Below are 26,520 nucleotides of genomic sequence, written 5' to 3' on the forward strand. Positions count from 1 at the left end.
AGGCTACACCTATCCCGGGTAATCTTCCCACCACTAGGCTACACCTGTATATAATAAGAAGACCGTAACATACGTCATTGTGAAGCCCACAGTTGTCACCAGCAGTGCATACGTCCCCTCGGTGCGCACATGTATAGAGGACATGATAGGACATTGGGAGAAATGCACAGGACACGGAGATCACAGAGGCCCATTATTGGGAGCAGCACCTGCCCGTCACCCACCTTCTCCCCTGGGGAACTGATATAGAAGTTAAGCTGCTGCCTCATCTCCTGGGAGAGCAGATACATCCACCCATCGTCAGACACAGCCTGCAGGGAGTCCACCAGGAGCTGTATGGGAGAATGAGAGAGGACAGAGGCAGGATGGATGCGGGGTCTTATACACTGCCCCCTGGTGTCCGCATCACCTGTATTACTGCGCGTTTACCTTCAGTAACTTGTCCTCCCAGTCTGTCAGCTGCAGCTTCTTCTCGTCACATTCTATAGGAGGACAGAACACAGCGTCACACATCTCAGCCATCCCCAGATAAACCAATGAACACTTCACAAACCAGGTCACATGTCTCTATATGATATCCGGTCTACACCATTGGCCAATGTATGAGCCTCTGGGTTTGGCAGCCGCGCCCGATGCCCGTCATATGCAGAGGGTTTTGTTGCCGTGTAAATGATTTTCCCGTCCGGCAACCCGAACTCAGAGGGTATTTGGCCACACATGATCAACATGAATAGGTCTACATAGAGAAAAAGACTGACACAAGCAAAGGGTTCGACACATAAAAAGGTCAACATGAGTTTTGGGGGGAACTTCTTTCTTTTCGTCAAATATTTTCATACTTTATCATCCCTGTAATCTTCTTTTGGGGTTGAGTTGGATTGGCACAGGTAAGGAATGATGTATTAAGATTGAAATACTTAACCAACATGCGTGCCGTTGCTCGGTATGTAAATTTAAACGGCAAGGGCTGACGGTTGGTGGTGCTCCCAAATGGAGTTCAAAAGTTGAACTAAAAAGGAAAGTCTGGAGATGACTTAAAGGGAACCCGACAAGGTTTTTTGGGGCACACTTGTAACTGATAATGTATGTTTGGTATGATGTCTATTATTTAAAACGTAACTTTTAATTTTTGAAAACACTTAAAATACAGATTTGGCATAAGAGGAATTATACATATGCTGAAAAATTGCAGGATTGTAAAATTAAATCCTCCTCCTCCGAGCAATAAGTCAATATACTGACTCTGTCAGGTAATTATCTACAGGTAAACTTGACGAAAATAAGTCACTCATATAGCTATTTCCTGGTATGACAATTATATCGGATAATGCTTATGACATCCGATTGTCATCAACGTCTGAAATAGCAGTACTGATGGCGCAGGACACACCACCCCTCAGTAGTCAAAATGAAATTAATTAAGTAGGGTATCAGAAAGGAGAGAGGGGGGAGAAAAGGAAGAGTAGAGTCACCGTATGATAAGTGGAAAGCAGGATGAGGAAATAGGGTTTTAATAAAGCGTCACTCTCACAGCTGTTAGCCTCTGCTGTTATGTTAGGTTACGGCACCGACTATTCCCTGTAAGTTCCCCAAACAGGTACTCGGCCGGCCCTTCACTGCTTAGCTTCTGGGTTCGGATGGTACCAGGCGGTCCAGTGAGGTATGGCTGTATAGTTATAACGTGAGAGCCTGGCTGGCGGAAAATGAGCTCAAGTGTGCTTCTGCTGTTGGTCCCGCAGCCAAATAATTCTCCCTGTGACTACTGAGGGGTGGTGTGTCCTGCGCCATCAGTACTGCTATTTCATACGTTGATGACAATCGGATGTCATAAGCATTATCCGATATAATTGTCATACCAGGAAATAGCTATATGAGTGACTCATTTTCGCCAAGTTTACCTGTAGATAATTACCTGACAGAGTCAGTATATTGACTTATTACTCGGAGGAGGAGGATTTAATCATCCCTGTAATCTCTGATTGGTCACATGGTGAGCGACGAAGCACATTAATTATGGATATTATATATATATGTCTCTAAGGAGGGGGGGAGGGGGATTCCCAGGTGGAGTGGGGGAGCATTGTGACTCCGCCTCCTGCCTGCACAGACCCCACCATCCCTTCCATGTTATATTTGTGGAGCGAGTAATATATATATATTTATTGTCACGGACCCACCGGTCGCCTCCTCAGATACGTCAATCTCAGCAGCTCTGGGTTCACTTTGGACACACGAGTCCCCTCTATGAGGTACGCCGCCACCCCTGCCCCCCCCCCCCCCTCCATGTGTTAGTCAAACCACCTCCCCATGTTTGCCTTTTATTCTTTCTAGGGATAGCCATCGATGGTGAAACTGCAACCAGCCATCGATAGTCATAAACTATGTGATAGCTATCGATGGTTGTCACAATCTGATCACGTGATGGATGGAATAAATCATGTCTCCTGTTATTATTATTGTGTGTGCTATCAATGTATTTCTTCAGTACTTGTGGTGACCCAGGGAGACTGAGATTGGTTCTGTATTCCCTCAGAGTGACCATCTGGAGAGTTCTCTGCAGCTAGGATGCCAGTTAGTGTCGGAGACCCCTCATAAACCGGATTGGGGGTTAGATCCACATGGTCCACAGAGGGGCCAAAGGTGCTCCTCCCCCCTCCAGTACAGATCTCTTTTCAGACTTAGGGCCTGTCTGTTGCATCCCACTGGGTAAGGAATGTGTACAAATCACTTAAAAGCAGCAGACTAATTCTTCATGTAAGAGGATCAATTATCTAGAGAGGTTCATTAGTGTCCAGCAGGGAAATGGTCAAAATCCCAAAGGTGGGAGGGATGAGGGAATTTGCAATATAGTTGCCTCCCCTCCTGCATTCTGCAGGAGACTCCCTGACATAGCAGCAATCTCCCTCTCCCCCTCATTAGTCTAGCAATCTCCCTCATGTCACCTAGCCCACATTACACTTACACCATAGTTACCTCCCCTCCTGCATTCTGCAGTAGACTCCCTGACATAGCAGCAATCTCCCTCTCTCCCTCATTAGTCTAGCAATCTCCCTCATGTCACCTAGCCCACATTACACTCTTACATCATAGTTACCTCCCTCCTGCATTCTGCAGGAGACTCCCTGACATAGCAGCAATCTCCCTCTCCCCCTCATTAGTCTAGCAATCTCCCTCATGTCACCTAGCCCACATTACACTTACACCATAGTTACCTCCCCTCCTGCATTCTGCAGGAGACTCCCTGATATAGCAGCAATCTCCCTCTCTCCCTCATTAGTCTAGCAATCTCCCTCCTGTCACCTAGCCCACATTACACTGTTACATCATAGTTACCTCCCCTCCTGCATTCTGCAGGAGACTCCCTGACATAGCAGCAATCTCCCTCTCTCCCTCATTAGTCTAGCAATCTCCCTCATGTCACCTAGCCCACATTACACTGTTACATCATAGTTACCTCCCCTCCTGCATTCTGCAGGAGACTCCCTGACATAGCAGTAATCTCCCTCTCTCCCTCATTAGTCTAGCAATCTCCCTCGTGTCACCTAGCCCACATTACACTGTTACATCATAGTTACCTCCCCTCCTGCATTCTGCAGTAGACTCCCTGACATAGCAGCAATCTCCCTCTCTCCCTCATTAGTCTAGCAATCTCCCTCATGTCACCTAGCCCACATTACACTGTTACATCATAGTTACCTCCCCTCCTGCATTCTGCAGGAGACTCCCTGACATAGCAGCAATCCTCCTCTCTCCCTCATTAGTCTAGCAATCTCCCTCATGTCACCTAGCCCACATTACACTGTTACATCATAGTTACCTCCCCCCCTGCATTCTGCAGGAGACTCCCTGACATAGCAGCAATCTCCCTCTCTCCCTCATTAGTCTAGCAATCTCCCTCATGTCACCGAGCCCACATTACACTGTTACATTTTTTGGGAAAAAAGAATGAGAGACAGATACAGTTACATTGAATCATCAGCAACATTTCCCAGCACATTACCAAGTACAGTAGCTCTTACTAACTGCTTTTGGGCTCATCTACATTTGGATATAAGTAATTTTAAAAGATCCCTCTCAGATGTAGCAGTACACACCCACGCTTCTAGGTGCCACGTTCACAATCTCTTTTTCACAATCTCTCCATATATGGAACAAGACACGCCCTTTGGGAGGAGCATGACACACCCCCTCAATGGGGCGCTGTGCAAAATTCTATTACCAACTATAATCTCCCTGAAACTAGTTTTCAAAAGTAGGCAAGTATGATTTGTAGGTATAATTGCACTTGTGTCCCTATATCCTGTGGTACTTCTTAGGGGATCAGCACGCTGGCTAGAAGTGACCCGATGTTTCATGTGAAATCCCCTCACTACAGAATCAGTACTTGTGTGTAAGATACAGTTCTGTGATTTTCATCCCTTTTTATTTGTTTGAGTTGTATTTCTTCTGTGTGTACTTTTAAAATCTTTGTAATTATCTTTGTAACCATTTTTATCACTAAGCTCTGAAGTATTTCTTGGAATAAATAATACATGATTCCAGTTCTGATTTTTGTGTTCTTAGGACTTAAGCAAAAAGGGCGGTTTTACGCTACAACCTTTTTATATATTGTATTATGTATCCGGACGTATTCAAGCGTTCTTGAACTTGCATTGGTGGCAGTGACCTTACATAGGGGACCCATGTGTCCAAAGTGAACCCCAGTCATGGCCGGAGCTGCTCAGGTTGACGTATCTGGAGGAGCGACCGGTAGGTCCGTGACAATGGTCATCCACTATCTTTGACTGAATGGCCTATGGGACAATCAGAATGTGGGGGCAGGGGGGTGTCGGGGTGGAGCTTCTCCTGAGCCGTCAATTTAGGGAAACCCATCTAAACCCACATTGATGGCAAAAGTATTGAACATCGGCTGTAAACCATCAATGATTTCAAATCATCAATGGTTATCCCTACTTCTTTCCCCATTTATACATTTGCTATTCCCTCATGTGTGCCCATGCCTCCCCTCCCACTATCCATGGCTGGTGACTGCCATCAGAAGAGGCACAGGCCAACAGAAGCAAGATTGAGTCATAAGCATGGCAAGTAAGCACCTGTACATACTACTACTTTAAGGGCACCACGCCAAGGCATTTTGTATCATTGGGAATGCCAGACACGCACTTGTGAGGGTCAGAGTGGTATGTGCTTTGGGACATGGGGAGGTTTCTGCTGCTTTCAGACAGGAGACTCGGGAATTTGCCAGATCTAACAAGCTGACAAATTCCCTGGTCTCAGCTCCATGACCCTGGTCAGGAGCAAGTTTGCGGACCCAGGACTTTGTTCAAGGTATCTTGGTTTGTTTTCTTTTACACAAGCAGAAATACCAGGTCCATGCGCGTCCATACCTGCATGTGTGAGACGGGTATATAACAGTGTGGTATTTATTCTAGGACACAGGGAGGGTCAATGTTCGCTGTGGGTGAATTGAGGCTCCGTGTTGTGTTTGTGGTGGGATTGTGTTTTATTGGTTATGAGAGGGTCCGCATTCTATTAGTTGTGGGCAGTGGGAAGGTCAAAATTGCATGTGGTGGTTTGTGGAGGCATGTGCGGTAGAGGGACATGACGTGGTCCAAGTGCATAGTGAGGCCTGTGGTGTGGGCCAAGTGGCATATTGAGGCCTGAGGTGTGGTTCAAGTGGCATATTGAGGCCCGTGGTGCGATCCAAGTAGCATATTGAGGCCTGAGGTGTGGTCCAAGTGGCATATTGAGGTCTGAGGTGTGGTCCAAGTGGCATATTGAGGCCTGAGGTGTGATCCAAGTGGCATATTGAGGCCTGAGGTGTGATCCAAGTGGCATATTGAGGCCTGTGGTGCAGTCCAAGTGGCATAGTGAGGCCTGAGGTGTAATCTAAGTGGCATAGTGAGGCCTGTGGTGTGGTTTTAGTGGCATATTGAGGCCTGAGGTGTGGTCTAAGTGGCATATTGAGGCCTGTGGTGTGGTCTAAGTGGCATATTGAGGCCGGTGGTGTGGTCTAAGTGGCATATTGAGGCCTGTGGTGTGGTCTAAGTGGCATATTGAGGCCTGTGGTGGCTTTGTTAGGAAAATGTGTAAAAGATAATAGAAGATGTGCATGTAAAGAATATTTGCTTGCTCTGTAGGAGTGAGAGGAAGTTTCTATCCATGCTGTACGCACCAGACTCAATGCCCACCCTCTGCCGTTCTGCCCATGCTGTGTGCATCAGACTCTCTGCCCACCCTCTGCCGTTCTGTCCATTCTGTATTCACCAGACTCTCCGCCCACCCTCTGCCGTTCTGCCCATGCTGTGTGCATCAGACTCTCTGCCCACCCTCTGCCGTTCTACCTACGATGTGCACCAGACTCTCCGCCCACCCTCTGCCGTTCTGTCCATGCTGTATTCACCAGACTCTCCAGCCATCCTCTGCCCTTCTGCCCATGCTGTGTGCACCAGATTCTTCACCCACCCTCTGCCGTTCTGCCCATGCTGTATGCACCAGACTCTCCGCGCACCCCCTGCCATTCTGCCCATGCTGTGTGCACAACTCTCCGGCCACCCTCCGCCGTTCTGTCCATGCTGTACGCACCAGACTCTCCGCCCACCCTCTGCAGTTCTGTCCATGATGTGTGCACCAGACTCTCCGCCCACCCTCTGCCGTTCTGTCCACGCTGTGTGCACCAGACTCTCAGCCCACCCTCTGCCATTCTGTCCATGCTGTATGCACCAGACTCTCCGCCCACCCTCTGCTGTTCTGTCCATTCTGTACGCACCAGACTCTCCGCCCACCCTCTGCCGTTCTGTCCACGCTGTGTGCACCAGACTCTCAGCCCACCCTCTGCCATTCTGTCCATGCTGTATGCACCAGACTCTCCGCCCACCCTCTGCTGTTCTGTCCATTCTGTACGCACCAGACTCTCCGCCCACCCTCTGAAGTTCTACCCATGCTGTGTGCACAGACTCTCCGCCCACCCTCTGCTGTTCTGTCCATTCTGTACGCACCAGACTCTCCGCCCACCCTCTGCTGTTCTGTCCATTCTGTACGCACCAGACTCTCCGCCCACCCTCTGCCGTTCTACCCATGCTGTGTGCACAGACTCTCCGCCCACCCTCTGCTGTTCTGTCCATTCTGTACGCACCAGACTCTCCGCCCACCCTCTGCTGTTCTGTCCATTCTGTACGCACCAGACTCTCCGCCCACCCTCTGCTGTTCTGTCCATTCTGTACGCACCAGACTCTCTGCCCACCCTCTGCTAGGGATGGCCATCGTTGCCTTTGCCATCTATGGTTGCCATTGATGGCAAAAGTGCAACTGACCGTCGACAGTGTAGTACTATTCAATAGATGAACATTGATGTTTTTAAATATGGATGGTCATCCATTTTATTTGATTGGTCTGTGGGCCAATCAAAATACGGGGGCGGGGCTTCGCAGGTGTCGGGGGTGGAGCTATGTTCTGTGCCCCGGCACCTTGCGGAAAAACCAAAAACAAAACTATTCCTTTAAGCTGGACATTGATGGTGGGAAACCATGGAGAGTTATGTTGTTTCTGTGCAGGGTAAATACTGTCTGCTTTATTTTTACACTGCAATATAGATCTCACTTTGAAAAAAACCCCACCTAAATCTAATTCTCTCTGCACAAGTTACATCTGCCCCCCTGCAGTGCACATGGTTTTGTCCATCTGTAAAACGTGCAACCTTGGTAACAAGCCTGAATTAGAGAACGCAGTGTGTGACTACACATGGGGCCTGAGTGTAGAAAGGAATGGGTCCTACCTTCCAGGCACTGCAGTAGTTTGGGGATCTCCTGGTCCCAGCATTGTCCTATAGTTGGGTGTATATTAAGCTGCATTACAGAAAGAAGACGCAGCGCTGCAGAGTTCCGTCCATCACTGGGTTCCAGGGACACAGACACTACCTACAAATAGGGAAGATGTATAAACAGCCACAAATAATGGGACAGAACCAGACAACAAGCTGAAGACCTACTACCCACATACCAACCTCTACTACACATGCAAATCAAGTGTCAAAAAAGTGGTACCTCCTCCCCGGGGATCTGATCTCAGACCTGGGCACATCACTCTAGGTGAGGACTGGGAAGTGGTACCTCTACCTCACTCTCCTCCCCGGGGATCTGACCTCAGACCTGGGCACATCACTCTAGGTGAGGACTGGGAAGCGGTACCTCTACCTCACTCTCCTCCCCAGGGATCTGACCTCAGACCTGGTCACATCACTCTAGGTGAGGACTGGGAAGTGGTACCTCTACCTCACTCTTCTCCCCGGGGATCTGACCTCAGACCTGGGCACATTACTCTAGGAGAGGACTGGGAAGTGGTACCTCTACCTCACTCTCCTTCCCGGGGATCTGCCCTCAGACCTGGGCACATTACTCTAGGAGAGGACTGGGAAGTGGTACCTCTACCTCACTCTCCTCCCCGGGGATCTGACCTCAGACCTGGGCACATCACTCTAGGTGAGGACTGGGAAGCGGTACCTCTACCTCACTCTCCTCCCCGGGGATCTGACCTCAGACCAGGGCACATCACTCTAGGTGAGGACTGGGAAGCGGTACCTCTACCTCACTCTCCTCCCCGGGATCTGACCTCAGACCTGGTCACATCACTCTAGGTGAGGACTGGGAAGCGGTACCTCTACCTCACTCTCCTCCCCGGGCATCTGATCTCAGACCTGGGCACATCACTCTAGGAGAGGACTGGGAAGTGGTACCTCTACCTCACTCTCCTCCCCAGGATCTGACCTCAGACCAGGGCACATCACTCTAGGTGAGGACTGGGAAGCGGTACCTCTACCTCACTCTCCTCCCCGGGGTTCTGACCTCAGACCTGGGCACATTACTCTAGGAGAGGACTGGGAAGTGGTACCTCTACCTCACTCTCCTCCCCGAGGATCTGACCTCAGACCTGGGCACATCACTCTAGGTGAGGACTGGGAAGTGGTACCTCTACCTCACTCTCCTCCCCAGGATCTGACCTCAGACCTGGGCACATCACTCTAGGAGAGGACTGGGAAGCGATACCTCTACCTCACTCTCCTCCCCGGGGATCTGACCTCAGACCTGGGCACATTACTCTAGGAGAGGACTGGGAAGTGGTACCTCTACCTCACTCTCCTCCCCGGGGATCTGCCCTCAGACCTGGGCACATCACTCTAGGTGAGGACTGGGAAGCGATACCTGTACCTCACTCTCCTCCCCGGGGATCTGACCTCAGACCTGGGCACATCACTCTAGGAGAGGACTGGGAAGTGGTACCTCTACCTCACTCTCCTCCCCGGGGATCTGCCCTCAGACCTGGGCACATCACTCTAGGTGAGGACTGGGAAGCGGTACCTCTACCTCACTCTCCTCCCCGGGGATCTGACCTCAGACCTGGGCACATTACTCTAGGAGAGGACTGGGAAGTGGTACCTCTACCTCACTCTCCTCCCCGGGGATCTGCCCTCAGACCTGGGCACATCACTCTAGGTGAGGACTGGGAAGCGATACCTGTACCTCACTCTCCTCCCCGGGGATCTGACCTCAGACCTGGGCACATCACTCTAGGAGAGGACTGGGAAGTGGTACCTCTACCTCACTCTCCTCCCCGGGGATCTGCCCTCAGACCTGGGCACATCACTCTAGGTGAGGACTGGGAAGTGGTACCTCTACCTCACTCTCCTCCCCGGGGATCTGACCTCAGACCTGGGCACATCACTCTAGGTGAGGACTGGGAAGTGGTACCTCTACCTCACTCTCCTCCCCGGGGATCTGCCCTCAGACCTGGGCACATTACTCTAGGTGAGGACTGGGAAGTGGTACCTCTACCTCACTCTCCTCCCCGGGGATCTGACCTCAGACCTGGGCACATCACTCTAGGAGAGGACTGGGAAGTGGTACCTCTACCTTACTCTCCTCCCCGGGGATCTGCCCTCAGACCTGGGCACATCACTCTAGGTGAGGACTGGGAAGCGATACCTGTACCTCACTCTCCTCCCCGGGGATCTGACCTCAGACCTGGTCACATCACTCTAGGAGAGGACTGGGAAGTGGTACCTCTACCTCACTCTCCTCCCCTGGGATCTGCCCTCAGACCTGGGCACATTACTCTAGGAGAGGACTGGGAAGTGGTACCTCTACCTCACTCTCCTCCCCGGGGATCTGCCCTCAGACCTGGGCACATTACTCTAGGAGAGGACTGGGAAGTGGTACCTCTACCTCACTCTCCTCCCCGGGGATCTGACCTCAGACCTGGGCACATCACTCTAGGTGAGGACTGGGAAGCGATACCTGTACCTCACTCTCCTCCCCGGGGATCTGATCTCAGACCTGGGCACATCACTCTAGGTGAGGACTGGGAAGTAGTACCTCTACCTCACTCTTCTCCCCGGGGATCTGATCTCAGACCTGGTCACATCACTCTAGGTGAGAACTGGGAAGTGGTACCTCTACCTCACTCTTCTCCCCGGGGATCTGATCTCAGACCTGGTCACATCACTCTAGGTGAGATCTGGGAAGTGGTACCTCTACCTCACTCTCCTCCCTGGGGATCTGACCTCAGACCTGGGCACATCACTCTAGGTGAGGACTGGGAAGCGATACCTGTACCTCACTCTCCTCCCCGGGGATCTGATCTCAGACCTGGGCACATCACTCTAGGTGAGGACTGGGAAGTAGTACCTCTACCTCACTCTTCTCCCCAGGGATCTGATCTCAGACCTGGTCACATCACTCTAGGTGAGAACTGGGAAGTGGTACCTCTACCTCACTCTTCTCCCCGGGGATCTGATCTCAGACCTGGTCACATCACTCTAGGTGAGAACTGGGAAGTGGTACCTCTACCTCACTCTTCTCCCACCGGGGATCTGACCTCAGACCTGGGCACATCACTCTAGGTGAGGACTGGGAAGCGATACCTGTACCTCACTCTCCTCCCCGGGGATCTGATCTCAGACCTGGGCACATCACTGTAGGTGAGGACTGGGAAGTGGTACCTCTACCTCACTCTTCTCCCCGGGGATCTGATCTCAGACCTGGGCACATCACTCTAGGTGAGGACTGGGAAGTGGTACCTCTACCTCACTCTCCTCCCCGGGGATCTGACCTCAGACCTGGGCACATCACTCTAGGTGAGGACTGGGAAGCGGTACCTCTACCTCACTCTCCTCCCCGGGGATCTGACCTCAGACCTGGGCACATCACTCTAGGTGAGGACTGGGAAGTGGTACCTCTACGTCACTCTCCTCCCCGGGATCTTACCTGAGACCTGGTCACATCACTCTAGGTGAGGACTGGGAAGTGGTACCTCTACCTCACTCTCCTCCCCAGGGATCTGACCTCAGACCTGGGCACATCACTCTAGGTGAGGACTGGGAAGCGGTACCTCTACCTCACTCTCCTTCCCGGGGATCTGACCTCAGACCTGGGCACATCACTCTAGGTGAGGACTGGGAAGCGATACCTGTACCTCACTCTCCTCCCCGGGCATCTGATCTCAGACCTGGGCACATCACTCTAGGTGAGGACTGGGAAGTAGTACCTCTACCTCACTCTTCTCCCCGGGGATCTGATCTCAGACCTGGTCACATCACTCTAGGTGAGAACTGGGAAGTGGTACCTCTACCTCACTCTCCTTCCCGGGGATCTGACCTCAGACCTGGGCACATCACTCTAGGTGAGGACTGGGAAGCGATACCTGTACCTCACTCTCCTCCCCGGGCATCTGATCTCAGACCTGGGCACATCACTCTAGGTGAGGACTGGGAAGCGGTACCTCTACCTCACTCTCCTTCCCGGGGATCTGACCTCAGACCTGGGCACATCACTCTAGACCAGACCAGACCTTCAGCAACCAGTAACTTCCTTTCCCTCACAATCCCTCACAATTCCTTTCCCTGACATCCTTCTTCCATGTATCTGGTGAGGAAGTCATGGACCTCATCTGTTCCTCCCCATCTGACCCTATCCCCTCACACCTCCTCCCCTTCCTTTTTCCCTCTGTCTGTTCCCATATTGCCCACCTCTTCAATCTATCCCTCTCATCAGGTATTGTACCCTCTGCCTTTAAGCATGTTCTTGTCTCTCCTATGCTCAAAAAACCTACCCTTGATCCTAATCCTCTCTCTAATCCCAGACCCATTCCTCTCCTCCCTTTTGCCTCCAAACTCCTTGAGCGTATTGTCTACAACTGCCTTACTGCCTTTCTTTCCTCCCACTCCCCGCTTGATCCATTGCAGTCTTCCATCCACTACACTGAAACTGCCCTAACTAAAGTCTGCAATGAACTTCATGCTGCCAAATCTAAATGCCTCTACTCTCTACATATTCTTCTCGACCTTCCTGCTGCTTTTCACACTGCTGACCCCTCCGCCCCCCCATCCTCCTCCAAATCCTTCACTCCCTTAGTCTGCATGATACTGCGCTCTCCTGGCTGTCCTCCTACCTCTCTGATCACTCCTGCTCTGTCTCTTGTCATGACTCCACCTCCCCCGCACTTCCACCGTCAGTAGGTGCCCCCAAGGCTCTGTTCTTGGTCCTCTTTTCTCTCTCTCTATACGTCATCGCTAGGTGAGCTCATTCCACTTCCAATGTCACCTCTATGCTGATGATATTCGAATCTACCTCTCCTTCCCTGACCTCACTCTCCCCTCCTCTAACGGTCTCTCCATTATCTCTTCTTGGATGTCCCAGCGCTTTCTTAAGCTAATCATGTCTAAGACTGAGATGATCATCTTCTGCCCTCCCACATTACCTCACCTTCCACAATGTCACTTTCTATTGATGGAACTACGATCTCCTCTAGTCACCAAGTACGCTGCCTCTGAGTTACTATTGATTCCTCTCTGTCCTGTAAACCACACATTCAGCATCTCTCACAGTCCTGTCGTTCCTACCTCAGAGATATTTCCAGGATCAGACCCTATCTCTCCCAGGGTGCTACAAAGACCCTCATCCACTCACTAGTTATATCCAGATTGGACTACTGTTATCTCCTACTTTCTGGCCTCCCTGTAAAACACCTCGGTCCTCTCCAATCTATCCTCAATGCTGCTGCCCGGCTCATCTTCCTCTTCAAACGTACTACTGTATGTCCAGAATACAATTCAAGCTCCCTACACTCACATACAAAGCCATCACCCAATTCTTCTCCCACCTACATATCTGACCTGGTCTCTCTTCATACTCCCACTGCCCTCTCCTCTCCGCAAATGCACATCGCCTCTGCTGCAACTGGTTACTTCCTCCCATTCCCGCCTCCAGGACTTTGGCCGTTGTGCACCATATCTCTGGAATTCTCTACCTCTCCCTATCAGACTTGCCACCTCCCTACAAAACTTCAAATGGCCCCGACCCACGTCTTCATTATATCTAACCAATTCTCATGAGTAATTATAATCACCCCAGCCTGTCTGCCCCTTCCCTTTAAATTGTAAGCTCTCAGGAGCAGGGCCCTCTCTCCTCATGTGCTTCTCTAAGAATAGTGTATATCTTTGCGACTGGTACATTAGCATCAGTGTCCGCTGCTGCAACTAATTTTTATTTACCATGTGCCTGTCCTAATTAGTATTTGTACTGTCAATCACTGTTTTCTTGTATTTTTGCTCACCTATGTATTGTCAGGCGCTGCGGAACCCTTGTTGCGCCATATAAATACACAATAATAAAAATGCGTTGACCATACTAAAATCTAAGAGGCGGAAAGGGCCCCCGCTTCCTCTGTAGTAATGTATGGAAGCATCTCTAGAGAGAAAGCAGCAAGAGATCTCCACACTCTTCTGGAGAGCATCAGGAAAACCCTGACAGAGCTGGAGGACACCATAAATCATCCATGAAGTGCAACTTGGTGCTTACCAGGAGCCGCGCAAACAGGGCGAAAGGAGTCGGCAGATTCGCTGTGAAGACAAAGCGGGAGAGGGAAAGACTAAATCAATTAGGGAAGACAAAAGCTGAGAAAAGCTGAGACGCTACGAGAGGTGCCTACCATTCACATTATAGTTTATGAGGAACTTGTCCACATCTTCATCTTGCTTCTTCTGAGCCAGGTGAACCAGACTTTTACAAAGAGGGGTCAAAGCATTACTGAACTGTATGGGGACTACAAATTCCAGGAGGTACGGCCACAAGTTCTGCAAAATAGAAACCAGTAAAGGAAATCTTCGCCACCCTAGCACAGGACACCTCTACAGTAACCTCTCCTCCCCCCCAACACAGGACCCCTCTACATAGCCCTCTCCTCACCTCCCACCCCCCCGCAGCACAGGACACCTCTACAGTAACCTCTCCTCACCCCCAACACAGGACCCCTCTACAGTGACCTCTCCTCACACCCCACCCCAGCACAGGATATTTCTACAGTGCCCTCTCCTCACCCCCAGCACAGGACCCCTCTACATAGCCCTCTCCTCACCTCCCACCCCCAGCACAGGACACGTCTACAGTGACCTCTCCTCACCCCGCACCCCCAGCACAGGACCTCTCTACATAGCCCTCTCCTCACTTCCCCCCCCCCCCCCCCCAGCACAGGACACCTCTACAGTGACCTCTCCTCACCTCCCACCCCCAGCACAGGACACCTCTACAGTTACATCTCCTCACCTCCCACCCTCAGAACAAGACACCTCTACATTGCTCTCTCCTTACCCCACACCCACAGGACACCTCAACAGTGCCCTCTCCTCACCTCCCACCCCCAGCACAGGACACCTCTACAGTGACCTCTCCTCACCTCCCACCCCCAGCACAGGACACCTCTACAGTGACCTCTCCTCACCTCCCACCCCCAGCACAGGACACTTCTACATTGCCCTCTCCTTACCCCACACCCACAGGACGCCTCAACAGTGCCCTCTCCTCACCTCCCACCCCCCAGCACAGGACACCTCTACAGTGCCCTCTCCTCACCTCCCACCCCCAGCACAGGACACCTCTACAGTGACCTCTCCTCACCTCCCACCCCCAGCACAGGACACCTCTACATTGCCCTCTCCTTACCCCACACCCACAGGACACCTCAACAGTGCCCTCTCCTCACCTCCCACCCCCAGCACCGGACACCTCTACAGTGACCTCTCCTCACCTCCCACCCCCAGCACAGGACACCTCTACATTGCCCTCTCCTTACCCCACACCCACAGGACGCCTCAACAGTGCCCTCTCCTCACCTCCCACCCCCCAGCACAGGACACCTCTACAGTGCCCTCTCCTCACCTCCCACCCCCAGCATAGGACACCTCTACAGTGACCTCTCCTCACCTCCCACCCCCAGCACAGGACACCTCTACATTGCCCTCTCCTTACCCCACACCCACAGGACACCTCAACAGTGCCCTCACCTCCCACCCCCCAGCACAGGACACCTCTACAGTGACCTCTCCTCACCTCCCACCCCCAGCACAGGACACGTCTACGGTGACCTCTCCTCACCTCCCACCCACCAGCACAGGACACCTCTACAGTGACCTCTCCTCACCTCCCACCCCCAGCACAGGACACGTCTACAGTGACCTCTCCTCACCCCGCACCCCCAGCACAGGATACTTCGACAGTGACCTCTCCTCACCCCCAAAACAGGACACGTCTACAGTGACCTCTCCTCACCCCGCACCCCCAGCACAGGATACTTCTACAGTGACCTCTCCTCACCCCCAGCACAGGACACCTCTACAGTGACCTCTCCTCACACCCCACCCCAGCACAGGATACTTCTACAGTGACCTCTCCTCACCCCCAACACAGGACACCTCTACATTGCCCTCTCCTCACCTCCCACCGCCAGCAAAGGCCACCTCTACTGTGCCCTCTCCTCACCTCCCACCGCCAGCACAGGACACCTCTACATTACCCTCTCCTCACCCCCAGCACAGGACACCTCTACAGTGACCTCTCCTCACCTCCCACCGCCAGCACAGGACACCTCTACAGTGCCCTCTCCTCACCCCCAGCACAGGACACCTCTACAGTGACCTCTCCTCACCTCCCACCCCCAGCACAGGACACCTCTACTGTGCCCTCTCCTCACCTCCCACCGCCAGCACAGGACACCTCTACATTACACTCTCCTCACCCCCAGCACAGGACACCTCTACAGTGCCCTCTCCTCACCCCCAGCACAGGACACCTCTACAGTGACCTCTCCTCACCTCCCACCCCCAGCACAGGACACCTCTACTGTGACCTCTCCTCACCTCCCACCCCCAGCACAGGACACCTCTACTGTGCCCTCTCCTCACTCCCAGCACAGGACACCTCTACTGTGCCCACTCCTCACCCCCAGCACAGGCCACCTCTGTAACGATGGTCAGTGGTGCTACCCTGGGTATACTCGGACAGTCCGGACACTCACATTCTGCATACGGTCTACGGTTGTGCTAATAAGGTACAGAGTGTTAATACTGATCCTGCGCACGTTCTCTTCTGTCACCTCTTCCGGTTCCTGGCGGCGCTGCTGTGGAGACATTGTTAAAACATGAAATTGCAACAACAAAATGGACGCCAGGGTGATTGTGTGCGTGACTGCTGGCAGGCTGCTTTCTGTGTGCGAGTGCTCTGTCACCAGATTGTGTGAGAACTGCAGGTATCTGGGAGTCATTTGTGTAATGATCTGTAGCTATTTGTGTTCAAGTTTTGGTTCCAGGTCACTTTTGTATCTGCAGATAGTGCTCTGTGTGTGGACAAAGAGAACACTGCTGTATTTATATGTGTGTTTCCTTCACATATTCTTACTGTTCTCAGGTTAAATCACTATTTATTACATCATTATAACGGGATTTTTGTTTTACTGTAAATTCCGTATTTCTGAAACCATGGTGGAACACTGGGGACAGTGGGGTATCCTCTGGTCTCAGACGGGCACCAAGGAATTTACTTCTTGAGTGCAGTGGGAGGCCCCTTCTCCCATTACCCAGCCTGCCTCGGTTATTTACTTAACAAGCCAAGAGAGGAAAGGAGAAGAAAGGACCCACACACAGGATCTGACCATCATCGCCCATGGCAGTAAAAACATCTCAATTCTCAGCCGAGAGGAACGTAGGGTGGGCGCCCAGTGTGCCACCATGGCTCTACAAAAAAAGATTTTACAGGTAAGACAAAAATCCTGTTTTATTCCGTCAGCCAATGGTGTAACACTGGGAACATTGGGAAATCCCAAAGCAGATCGTTACAGGCAGGAACGCTCCCGAACTGCACAGAGGACACAATGCCCATAAGCCGCATCGGCAGAGGCGAAGGTGTCAATTGTAGAATTTAATGAAAGTATTAGCAGAGGACCACGTAGCTGCGCAGCACAGCCACTCTGCAGAGGCTCCCCGACGGGGCGTCCATGAGGGTCCAATGGATCAGGCGGACAGGGGATCCGGCTTCCCAGAAAGCAGATAAGCCTGGTGTACAGCGGTCTTAATCCAGCGGGCAATCACTTGCTTTGAAGCTGGCCAATCTCTCCGATGTTCCCCGTAAAGGACAAACAGAGAGTCCGTTTTACGAAACTGTGTTGTGCGCTCCACATAGGTGCTCAAGGCCCGAACAACATCGAAAGTGGCAAAAGCATCACCTTCCCTAGAAGCAACACTATCTCCTGGTTGACGAAACACAGAGACAACTGTAGGAAGGTATTCTAGACGAGAGCTCTGTACAGCGCGGTCGGGATGAAGAACCAAATAAGGAACATTGGGGGACAATTCTGCCAAATCAGAGAAGCAGTGTGCTGAAGCAATAGCGAAGAGAAAAAATTTCAGCCAACATAGAGCAATGTCATCAAAAGGCTCAAACGGAGCCTTAGATAACACCATGAGAAGCAACGTCAAGTCCCAAGAACGAACAGGTGTTACAAAGAGGGGCTGCAGGTACAGGACCTCTTGCAAAACTGGGGAAGAACGGGTCATTGGTAGTTGGTGGAACACATAGAGGGCTGAAAACTGAACTGTTAGCGAGGCCAGACAAAGGCCAGCCTCCAAACCCAACTGTATAAGGCCAATTAAAATATGTGTGTCACACACGATTTGTATATCCGCAGGGTGGAAGGTTTTCACGCCAAAACCATAGTATGTATGACCGAGTACAAAAATCCCAGAGTCTTTTGGAGTGACCGTTCAACAGCTAGGCCATCAAAGCTAGTCGCAGTAGATCGGGATGAAGACACAGACCTTGATTGGGAAGGTACAGCCTCAGAGGAAGCGGCCACGACAGAGCGACTGACCGCCTGAGTAGATCGGCATACCAAGGGCCCGATGGGAGCACTGAGAAACCCCTTCCACACGCAGTTTGCACAGAAACCTGCGAAGGAGAGGTGTCAGGGTAACAGGTACACCACTGAAAAGTTCCAGGAGACCAATAGGGCGTCTATGAGAAACGCCCCAATATTATTGGTGTGAGCCCCATAGCACGGAAGCTTTGAGTTGTGGCGCGATGCAAACAGATCGTTTGGAGACATCCCCAGCGACGAATCAAGAGATGAAACACCTCTTGATGGAGAGTCCACTCTCCTGAGTGTACGACCTGACGGCTGAGGAAGTCGGCTTCCCAAATCAACAGACCTAGTACGTACACAGCTGTAGGTGTTTCTCTGCCCGCCAAAGAATGTTAGTCACCTTGAGCATGTCCACTTTGCTGCGGGTGCCCCCTGGTGGTTTATGTAAGCCATCGTCGTGGTGTAGTTGGACTGGATCTTCACCGGCCGACACCGAATAGAGGGTCCCGCCAAGAAGAGAGTCCAACAGACTGTTAACAGCTCCAAAACATTTTTGGAAAGGCGTTGTTCCTGATAAGACCAACGCCCTTAAAACTAAGGGTTCTCGACTACAGCATGCCAACCCCTGAGACTATGACCCAATCCAGGATCAAGAAGGGTCTACCTTTGTCCAGATTGGATGACAGAAGCAACCAAAGGAGCGATAGACGCGTGTCGCTGGAGAGTGCATTTGGAGAATGATTCCAACTAAACTGCGTGTATGCCACCATCTGGAAGCAAGACACCAGCTTCCCGAGGAGGCATATGCAAAAGTGGATGGAGACTGTCCGTCCTGACAGGAACCTCTGATGTCTTGAATGGACCTTTTCTTGTCCCGAGGCAGGTAAACACAATATTACGTGGTACCCTGCAGAGGACCTAAGGGAATCATACGCTGGGACGGGACCATACTGGACTTGCGCCTTCAAGATTTCACAGTCAGACTGACATGTTCCTGTAGGCTGGCCTGAGTATCCGCCATAATGAGAAGATTGTCCAGATATGTAGGATGCGGATTCCCTGCAGCCGCAGGTGAGCCATCATCACTTCATAATTAAGTAAGGAGAGGTTGAAGGGCAATGCTCGGAACCGCAAATGATCTCTCTAAACAGAGAACCCTAGGAATTTCTGCTGGTCCTCCCAAATGGCAATATGCAGGTATGCATCCTGCACATCCAAGGAGGCCATATATCACCCTTTTAAGGGCCTGAAGAATGGTCCGAAAAGACTCTATTCAGACCTTGGTACACGCAGGAACTTGTTTAGGATGCAAAGGTTCCGAATAGGTCAGAACTTCCTGTCCGATCAAGAAGTTTGAATAGAACCCGGTGCCTCATTGTTGTAAGAAAACTATGACCCTTGCTGTGAAGAGGGACCAAACGGCCCTATGAAGAGTGGTAGCCTCATCGACGTCTACAGCAAGTAACCGTAAAACCCAATCTTGGTAATCCATCAGTCAGACGTGGTTTGACTCAAGATGTCGGCAAAGAGCAGGAGGATCACCCACCATGGAGAGTTCCGGTTAGAGACACACCCAGTCAGGCAGGCGGTTTGACAATCTGCTTAGGGGCTTGACAGCTACTGGTCCAGGACTGATGGCCTTTAAGTTTTGAGACTATGTCGCAGTCGGTTGGAAGCGAGGTGAGGGTTGTCCTCTCACCTTACCGGGGGGGCCAAAAGGAAGGAAAGGTGGTCCTTGTTTTGAAGCCGCAGAGGACAGAAAGGCTGTCTTGGAAGCGGCTGCCACAGCCACCCTCTTATCAAGCTCTGGGCCAAAGAGGAATGTACCCAGAAAGGGAAGTGCTTTCAGAGCCTTTTTAGAGTCACTGTCCCCTTTGCCGCAAGCAAAGCCAGAGGAAGAAGCCGACACTTTTGATGCAAAGGTGCCAGTGTCCAGAGCAGCCTTCCCTAAGTACTGTAGGTGTTAGTTTCATGGATATTGTCCACTATGGCCATATGAGCTGAAAGCTTGGTTCCAGATCATAAACCTTCAGATAAGGTGTTAATCCATTAGCCATGGCTAAGAAGAGCCATGTGGCGGCAAATTCAGGGTGTATAACTGTTTCTCTCTTCCTCTACAAAGCTGCTATACACACATATATATATATATATACATATATATATATATATATATATGCATAGAAATCCGCACTCCATTTAATAGTTCATCCCGGTAGTGCTCACTCCAAGGCACTAGACCATCATATATAATTTTTGTAAGGAGGGCACTCACCAATTCGCAGTTAAAACATCTTGTTTATTCAAACCATGAAAATATTGAACTTCAAATAGTTGTCAACGTTTCGGTCCGCATTTCAGACCTTCTTCAAGACAGACAGTGCAGCAAGAGATCTTACTCCAACAGAGACCTGTCTCTGTTAAACGGAACATAAACGGCACTCGGAGACATCCAATGTATACAACAAACTTTTAGTGGCAAAAATGGGTGACATTTCTGGAGACAAACCTCGTCCTCAGACCCTCCTACAGCACTGTGTGCCCAAGCAAACAACATCTTTATACCTCCCAGACTGCCAGGTCCCCAGGCCTCGCAGCACCACCCCACGCCTCCGAAAGGCACAGCCGCTCACTTCCTGTCACGGACACATCCGCATCTGCCCAGCGATCACCTGTTTGCGCGTCATCACCCGGACAGTACAATACTTCCGGCTTCAGACGCACAGGGTGTCGCTAGGCAACATGCTGTTTGCGTACCAGGAACCCGGAAGGAGCGCACCAGCCTTGGGGACATGCGCACTACGATGTTGCTAGGGAACCTGACGGCCAAAATAGAAAAATAGAAAAACCTCTAATGCACATTGGCTAGAGAAACTTGAACAGCAATGTCAGAGTTATAAAGAGCAATAAGAGGAGAACGGTCGATCAGGACTATGAGGAAAACCTGGTATACGTTTGGTTGTCGGGCAGTAATCAACGGCAGGAGAGTAATGATCGGAAAAGGCTCCCATGGCAATCTAGAGGCTCTAAACAACGGCCACGCTAAGACCCTATAGCGGCCACAAGCGACAGTGACTTTGTGGTATCAGAGTCAGATGAGGCCTCCAGTGCCCAAGATGTCCCTTTAGGACAAACTACATCGCAGCCCAGTCGAGGGACCAGAGGCCGGCCACTCGCCAGGGGCGACAAAACCGCAGAAATAAGGCAAAATCCGCAACGCCTGGTGTCCAATCGGAGAATGTTGTGATAAATCTTTCCCATTGTACCCTCAGTCAAACCGAAATTCAGGTTTTAAACAAAGGATTGAGTTATGTCCCCACCAATTCCCATGATCCTTTCACATGGAAATTGGATCAGCATAAGTTTCTCCGCAAATTGCGTTTGAAAAAACATTATCAACACCAACCCAAGTCTGACATCAGCAGTCCTTTGGATAAATTCATAATGTCTCGATCTAAATCCAAGTTTGATCCAGTATCCCATAATCCCTCGATTCGCACCTTTGGACGATTGCTGGAGGATTCTGTCAATAAATTCTCCTCTGCTCCAGCCACGTGAGGAAGAACCTTACTGTAGACGAATCCAAGGCCTTGAGTACTCTCAGTAAATACGATGACAAAGGCGGGGCTATTGTGGTCCAGGACCTGAAGGACTACCGACAGGAATTATATAGCCAATTGGCCGATAAAGAGGTTTACCTGAGACTCAGCACTAACCCCACGCAACAGTATCAAGTGGAGTTGAATGATCTATTGGTAACAGCAATGACGAATGTCATCATTTCATCAAAAATCTACAAAGCTTTTATGAATCAATTTTTGGATCCCCTGTTGTTTGATCATGATCTTTTTTGCAGGTTGCTCAATCTAACATTGAAACTGAATATTTTTTTATTCGATGGAGCATATTATTTGCAATTACAGGGGTGCGCTTTGGGGTCTGCCGTAGCCCCCTCGTTTGCGAATATATATATATATATGTTTGCACAGGAGGAATCAATGCTCCTTCATCATCCCGATGTGAGCCCTTAATTATTAGCGTACACACGCTATATTGACAATATTTTTTTCTTGTGGAGCAGGGGTGTTGAGAATTCAGTTGATTCCACGATTAGGTACACTGTCACCTGGAGTACCAGCGCTACTCATTCTCTGGACGTATTGGTCACCATTGAAGCTGGCATGATTTAAACTGATGTCTATACTTCAAGGATGTAGACCGGAAAACTTTCCTCATGCTGGCAAGTCACCATCCGCCAGCCTTGAAGCGGGGCCTCCCGCTATCACAAATGATGCCGATAGTCCGCATCATGAGTGATAGGCAAATGGTGGAGGACCGTTTAGATTGTCTTATTGTTAAATTCTTCCAGTGAGGGTATGACCCTTATGTCCTTCAAGAACAGAAACAACAAGTAATGGGTCTTTCCAGGTCCCAACTCTTTGTCCCCAAAACTAGAGATTTGACAATGATCTTACCATGGACTAGTATATTTTTCCACGGCCAGTCCTGTAACCAGGCATGCCACAAAAGCCCTGTGGCCGATTATCAAAACAGACACAGATCTACCAGGGTTGAAAAATCTTAGACCACTAGCAGCCTTTAAAAGAGGGTCCAACTTAAAGGATCGGTTGATGAAAAACGGACATCACCGGGATGGGTATTCGGTACTTATGTAGTATCCGGGCGTCCGATTTAGAAATCGGATCGTAACGCATCGCATCGCATGCGACCAAATCGTATGCGATGCGATGGTCAAGATTTTTCCATAGGATTCAATGTTAAAATGGTCTGAGTCCATTTTAACATAGAATTCAATGGGAAAAAGGGGTCCTTTTCCTTTCCCCACTATCCAAGTGGGCATGGAGTCGGATATAAACCTGTGGCGAGCGTAGCGAGCCACCGAGCCCGAAGCGTGGCGAGCGTAGCGAGCCCCGCGAGGGGACACAGAATACTTTTTAAGAAATATGCGTTCGCTCGCCACGCTTCGGGCTCGGTGGCTCGCTGCGCTCGCCACACTATATAAAATCAACTCTATGCCCACTTGGATAGTGGGGAAATGAACAGGACCTTCTTAACATTGAATCCTATGCAAAATCGCATCGCATCTGATTGTATGCCTTAAGGCAAGGCATACAATCACAAAATCGGACGCCCAGATACTACATAAGTACCGGGTATTCCTAGGACTCCTAATACAGTATCCAAATCTCCTGGTTGCTACAGTTGTATAACATGTGCCACCTGTAAACACATTGTTACCTGTCGTTCGTTTAAACATCCACACACCGGACAGTCTTTTGACATTAGACAGGTGTTAACATGTAAAATGACACATGTTATTTATGTGATCATGTGTCCTTGTAACTTGTATTACATTGGGCAGACCACAAGGTCATTCCGAGAACGAATGGGGCTCCACCGGTCTGCTATCAATCTGTCTATTGCGGGCAGAGAGGTAGATCAACCGGTGGCACGGCATTTGAAAATGAAACATCACATTAGTTCCCTCAAATATTTCATGATTGAATACATTGCGGAGTCTTTACGTGGTGGAAATAGGGCGAAACAATTATTGCTTTTGGAATCTAAATGGATATTTAGATTAGGGACCATTCACCCTAACGGGTTGAATGAGAAATTTAACTGAAACAGTTTAGTCTGATGACATTGATGCTACTGTATGTCATTGTACATGTATATTATGCTTGGTTTGTCTAACTGTGAGATTCATGGTTTCTCAATTATCGATGCTCTCGTGTCACTGGTTATATGTACATTGACCCCTTGAGTGATGGGTTTTGCTGGGGCAGGACAAACCTACTGGGGCAGGTTTGTCCTGCCCCAGCAAAACCCACCACAGATAGTGGGAAGCTGCCGCCCCCCCCCCCCCCCCCCCCATCTCTTCTCCAGCGTTAGTATGCCGGAGCTAGCTCCCCTGCCGCCTGTCAGTCATGACATAGGCGGCAGGCTTGGGGATGTTTCGCGGGGGCTCGGGAGGACTCAGGTGCCTGAACTCTCCCAAATCCCCTGGAGCCGCACTGACCATTCCCAAGCCTGCCGCCTACGTCACTGATACAAATAGTGATTGGCGGCTGGCGGCAGGGGAGCTCCGGCGGCGTACGATTCCGGGCATACCAATCAAGGGGTTAATAATGTTATGTCCTTTTTGTTTTGTTGGGGGCTGTTTGATCTAGGCTTGCATCAAGTTACCCATGGCAACGTCCAGCTTGGTTATGAGAGCCGGCTGCAGGTTTGTGGTTGCAGGAATGTCCTCTATGCTAGGCTGATATGTTGCTTATGGAGTCAGACGCTGCCATGGATTAAACAATATTTTTTCTATTCTGGCCGTCAGGTTCCCTAGCAACATCGTAGTGCGCATGTCCCCAAGGCTGGTGCGCTCCTACCGGGTTCGGTGATCGGTGGGCGGATGCGGATGTGTCCGTGACCGGAAGTGAGCGGCTGGGGTGGTGCTGCGAGGCCTGGGGACCTGGCAGCCTGGTAGGTATAAAGATGTTGTTTGTTTGGGCACACAGTGCTGTAGGAGGGTCTGAGGACGAGGTTTGTCTCCCGAAACGTCACCCATTGTTTGCCACTAAAAGTTTGTTGTATACGTTGGATGTCTCCGAGTGCCGTTTATGTTCCCTGCATAGGGATATTGGATGCTATCTACATACGATTTGCAAGTTGCAAGTACAATTTGAGTGCCGGCAGTATTGTAGGAATATATATATATATATATATATATATATATATATATATATATATATATATAATATATACACACACACACACATACTTACATACATACATACATACATATACAGATACACACACACACACACACATCCATAACACAGATCACATGTACAAGTGGTGAGACTGTGGTGTTACACAGGATCGCCTACCGTAGCGTCAGCGGAGATGCAGCACAGCCGGATGATGTATTCCAACATGACCTCCCCTCCAGGCTGCTCCAGGTAACCGTGGTGTGCCATGGCACTGATCAACTGCACCATCGCCTTCCTCACCTGCAGCACAGAACACAGGTCAGCCGGCTGGGGCTACAAGCAGCACTGGGTATACACTGAATTTGGAATCCCTGACTCAATGGGACTGTGGAGCTCAGGCGAGCGGCGCATTGGCTCAGGCACAGGGGTGCGGCGCAGGGGTTCAGGGGCAGGGGCTCAGGCACAGGGGCGAGGCGCAGGAGCTCAGGCACAGGGGCGCAGCGCAGGAGCTCAGGCACATGGGCGCAGCGCAGGAGCTCAGGCACAGGGGGCGGCACAGCTCAGGCACAGGAGCTCAGACACAGGGGCGCGGCGCAGGAGCTCAGGCACAGGGGGGCGGTGCAGGAGCTCAGGCACAGGAGCTCAGACAGGGGAGCGGTGCAGGAGCTCAGGCACAGGGGATCCAGCGCAAGAGCTCAGACAGGGGAGCGGTGCAGGAGCTCAGGCACAGGAGCTCAAACAGGAGCGCGGCGCAGGAGCTCAGGCACAGGGGATCCGGCGCAGGAGCTCAGGCACAGGGGATCCGGCGCAGGAGCTCAGGCACAGGGGATCCGGCGCAGGAGCTCAGGCACAGGGGATCCGGCGCAGGAGCTCAGGCACAGGGGATCTGGCGCAGGAGCTCAGGCACAGGGGATCCGGCGCAGGAGCTCAGGCACAGGGGCGCGGCGCAGGAGCTCAGGCACAGGGGCGCGGCGCAGGAGCTCAGGCACAGGGGTGCGGCGCAGGAGATTAGGCACAGCGCAGCAGATTCCGTTACAGCGTCTTATATAGCGCAGCAGATTCCGTTACAGTGTCTTATATAGCACAGTAGATTCCGTTACAGCGTCTTATATAGCGCAGTAGATTCAGTTACAGTGTCTTATATAGCACAGTAGATTCCGTTACAGCGTCTTATATATGGCAGTAGATTCCGTTACAGCGTCTTATATAGCGCAGTAGATTCCGTTACAGCGTCTTATATAGCGCAGTGGATTCCGTTACAGCGTCTTATATAGCGCAGCGGATCCAGTTACAGTGTCTTATATAGCGCAGCAGATTCCGTTACAGCGTCTTATATAGCGCAGCAGATTCCATTACAGTGTCTTATATAGCGCAGCAGATCCAGTTACAGTGTCTTATATAGCGCAGCAGATTCCGTTACAGTGTCTTATATAGCGCAGCAGATTCCGTTACAGCGTCTTATATAGCACAGCAGATTCCGTTACAGCGTCTTATATAGCACAGCAGATTCCGTTACAGTGTCTTATATAGCGCAGCAGATTCCGTTACAGCGTCTTATATAGCGCAGCAGATCCAGTTACAGAGTTTTATATAGCGCAGCAGATTCCGTTACAGT

At 50.8% G+C, this 26,520-nt stretch overlaps 1 protein-coding gene across 7 annotated transcripts in view; it reads right to left on the reverse strand.

The window, feature by feature from the left end:
• Positions 1 to 26,520, reverse strand: part of MROH1 (maestro heat like repeat family member 1) — a 405,085-nt gene that overhangs the window by 286,956 nt on the left and 91,609 nt on the right. For 6 of the 7 annotated variants that reach the window (XR_014444044.1, XR_014444045.1, XM_083145076.1 and 3 more), the window contains exons 13-19: positions 25,083 to 25,205; positions 16,342 to 16,443; positions 13,981 to 14,125; positions 13,851 to 13,891; positions 7,775 to 7,916; positions 430 to 482; positions 225 to 332 (exon numbers count right to left, since the gene is read on the reverse strand). Coding sequence is in view for 5 of the 7 variants with exons in the window: in XM_083145076.1 (XP_083001202.1) it covers positions 225 to 332; positions 430 to 482; positions 7,775 to 7,916; positions 13,851 to 13,891; positions 13,981 to 14,125; positions 16,342 to 16,443; positions 25,083 to 25,205 (714 nt within the window). In the remaining 2 variants the exon portion in view is untranslated. The remainder of the gene's footprint in view (positions 1 to 224; positions 333 to 429; positions 483 to 7,774; positions 7,917 to 13,850; positions 13,892 to 13,980; positions 14,126 to 16,341; positions 16,444 to 25,082; positions 25,206 to 26,520) is intronic. The other variant, XM_083145075.1, reaches the window with a different exon arrangement.

Source organism: Crinia signifera, chromosome 5, assembly GCF_055691185.1.
Source record: "Crinia signifera chromosome 5, ASM5569118v1, whole genome shotgun sequence".
NCBI classification, from domain to species: Eukaryota; Metazoa; Chordata; class Amphibia; order Anura; family Myobatrachidae; genus Crinia; species Crinia signifera.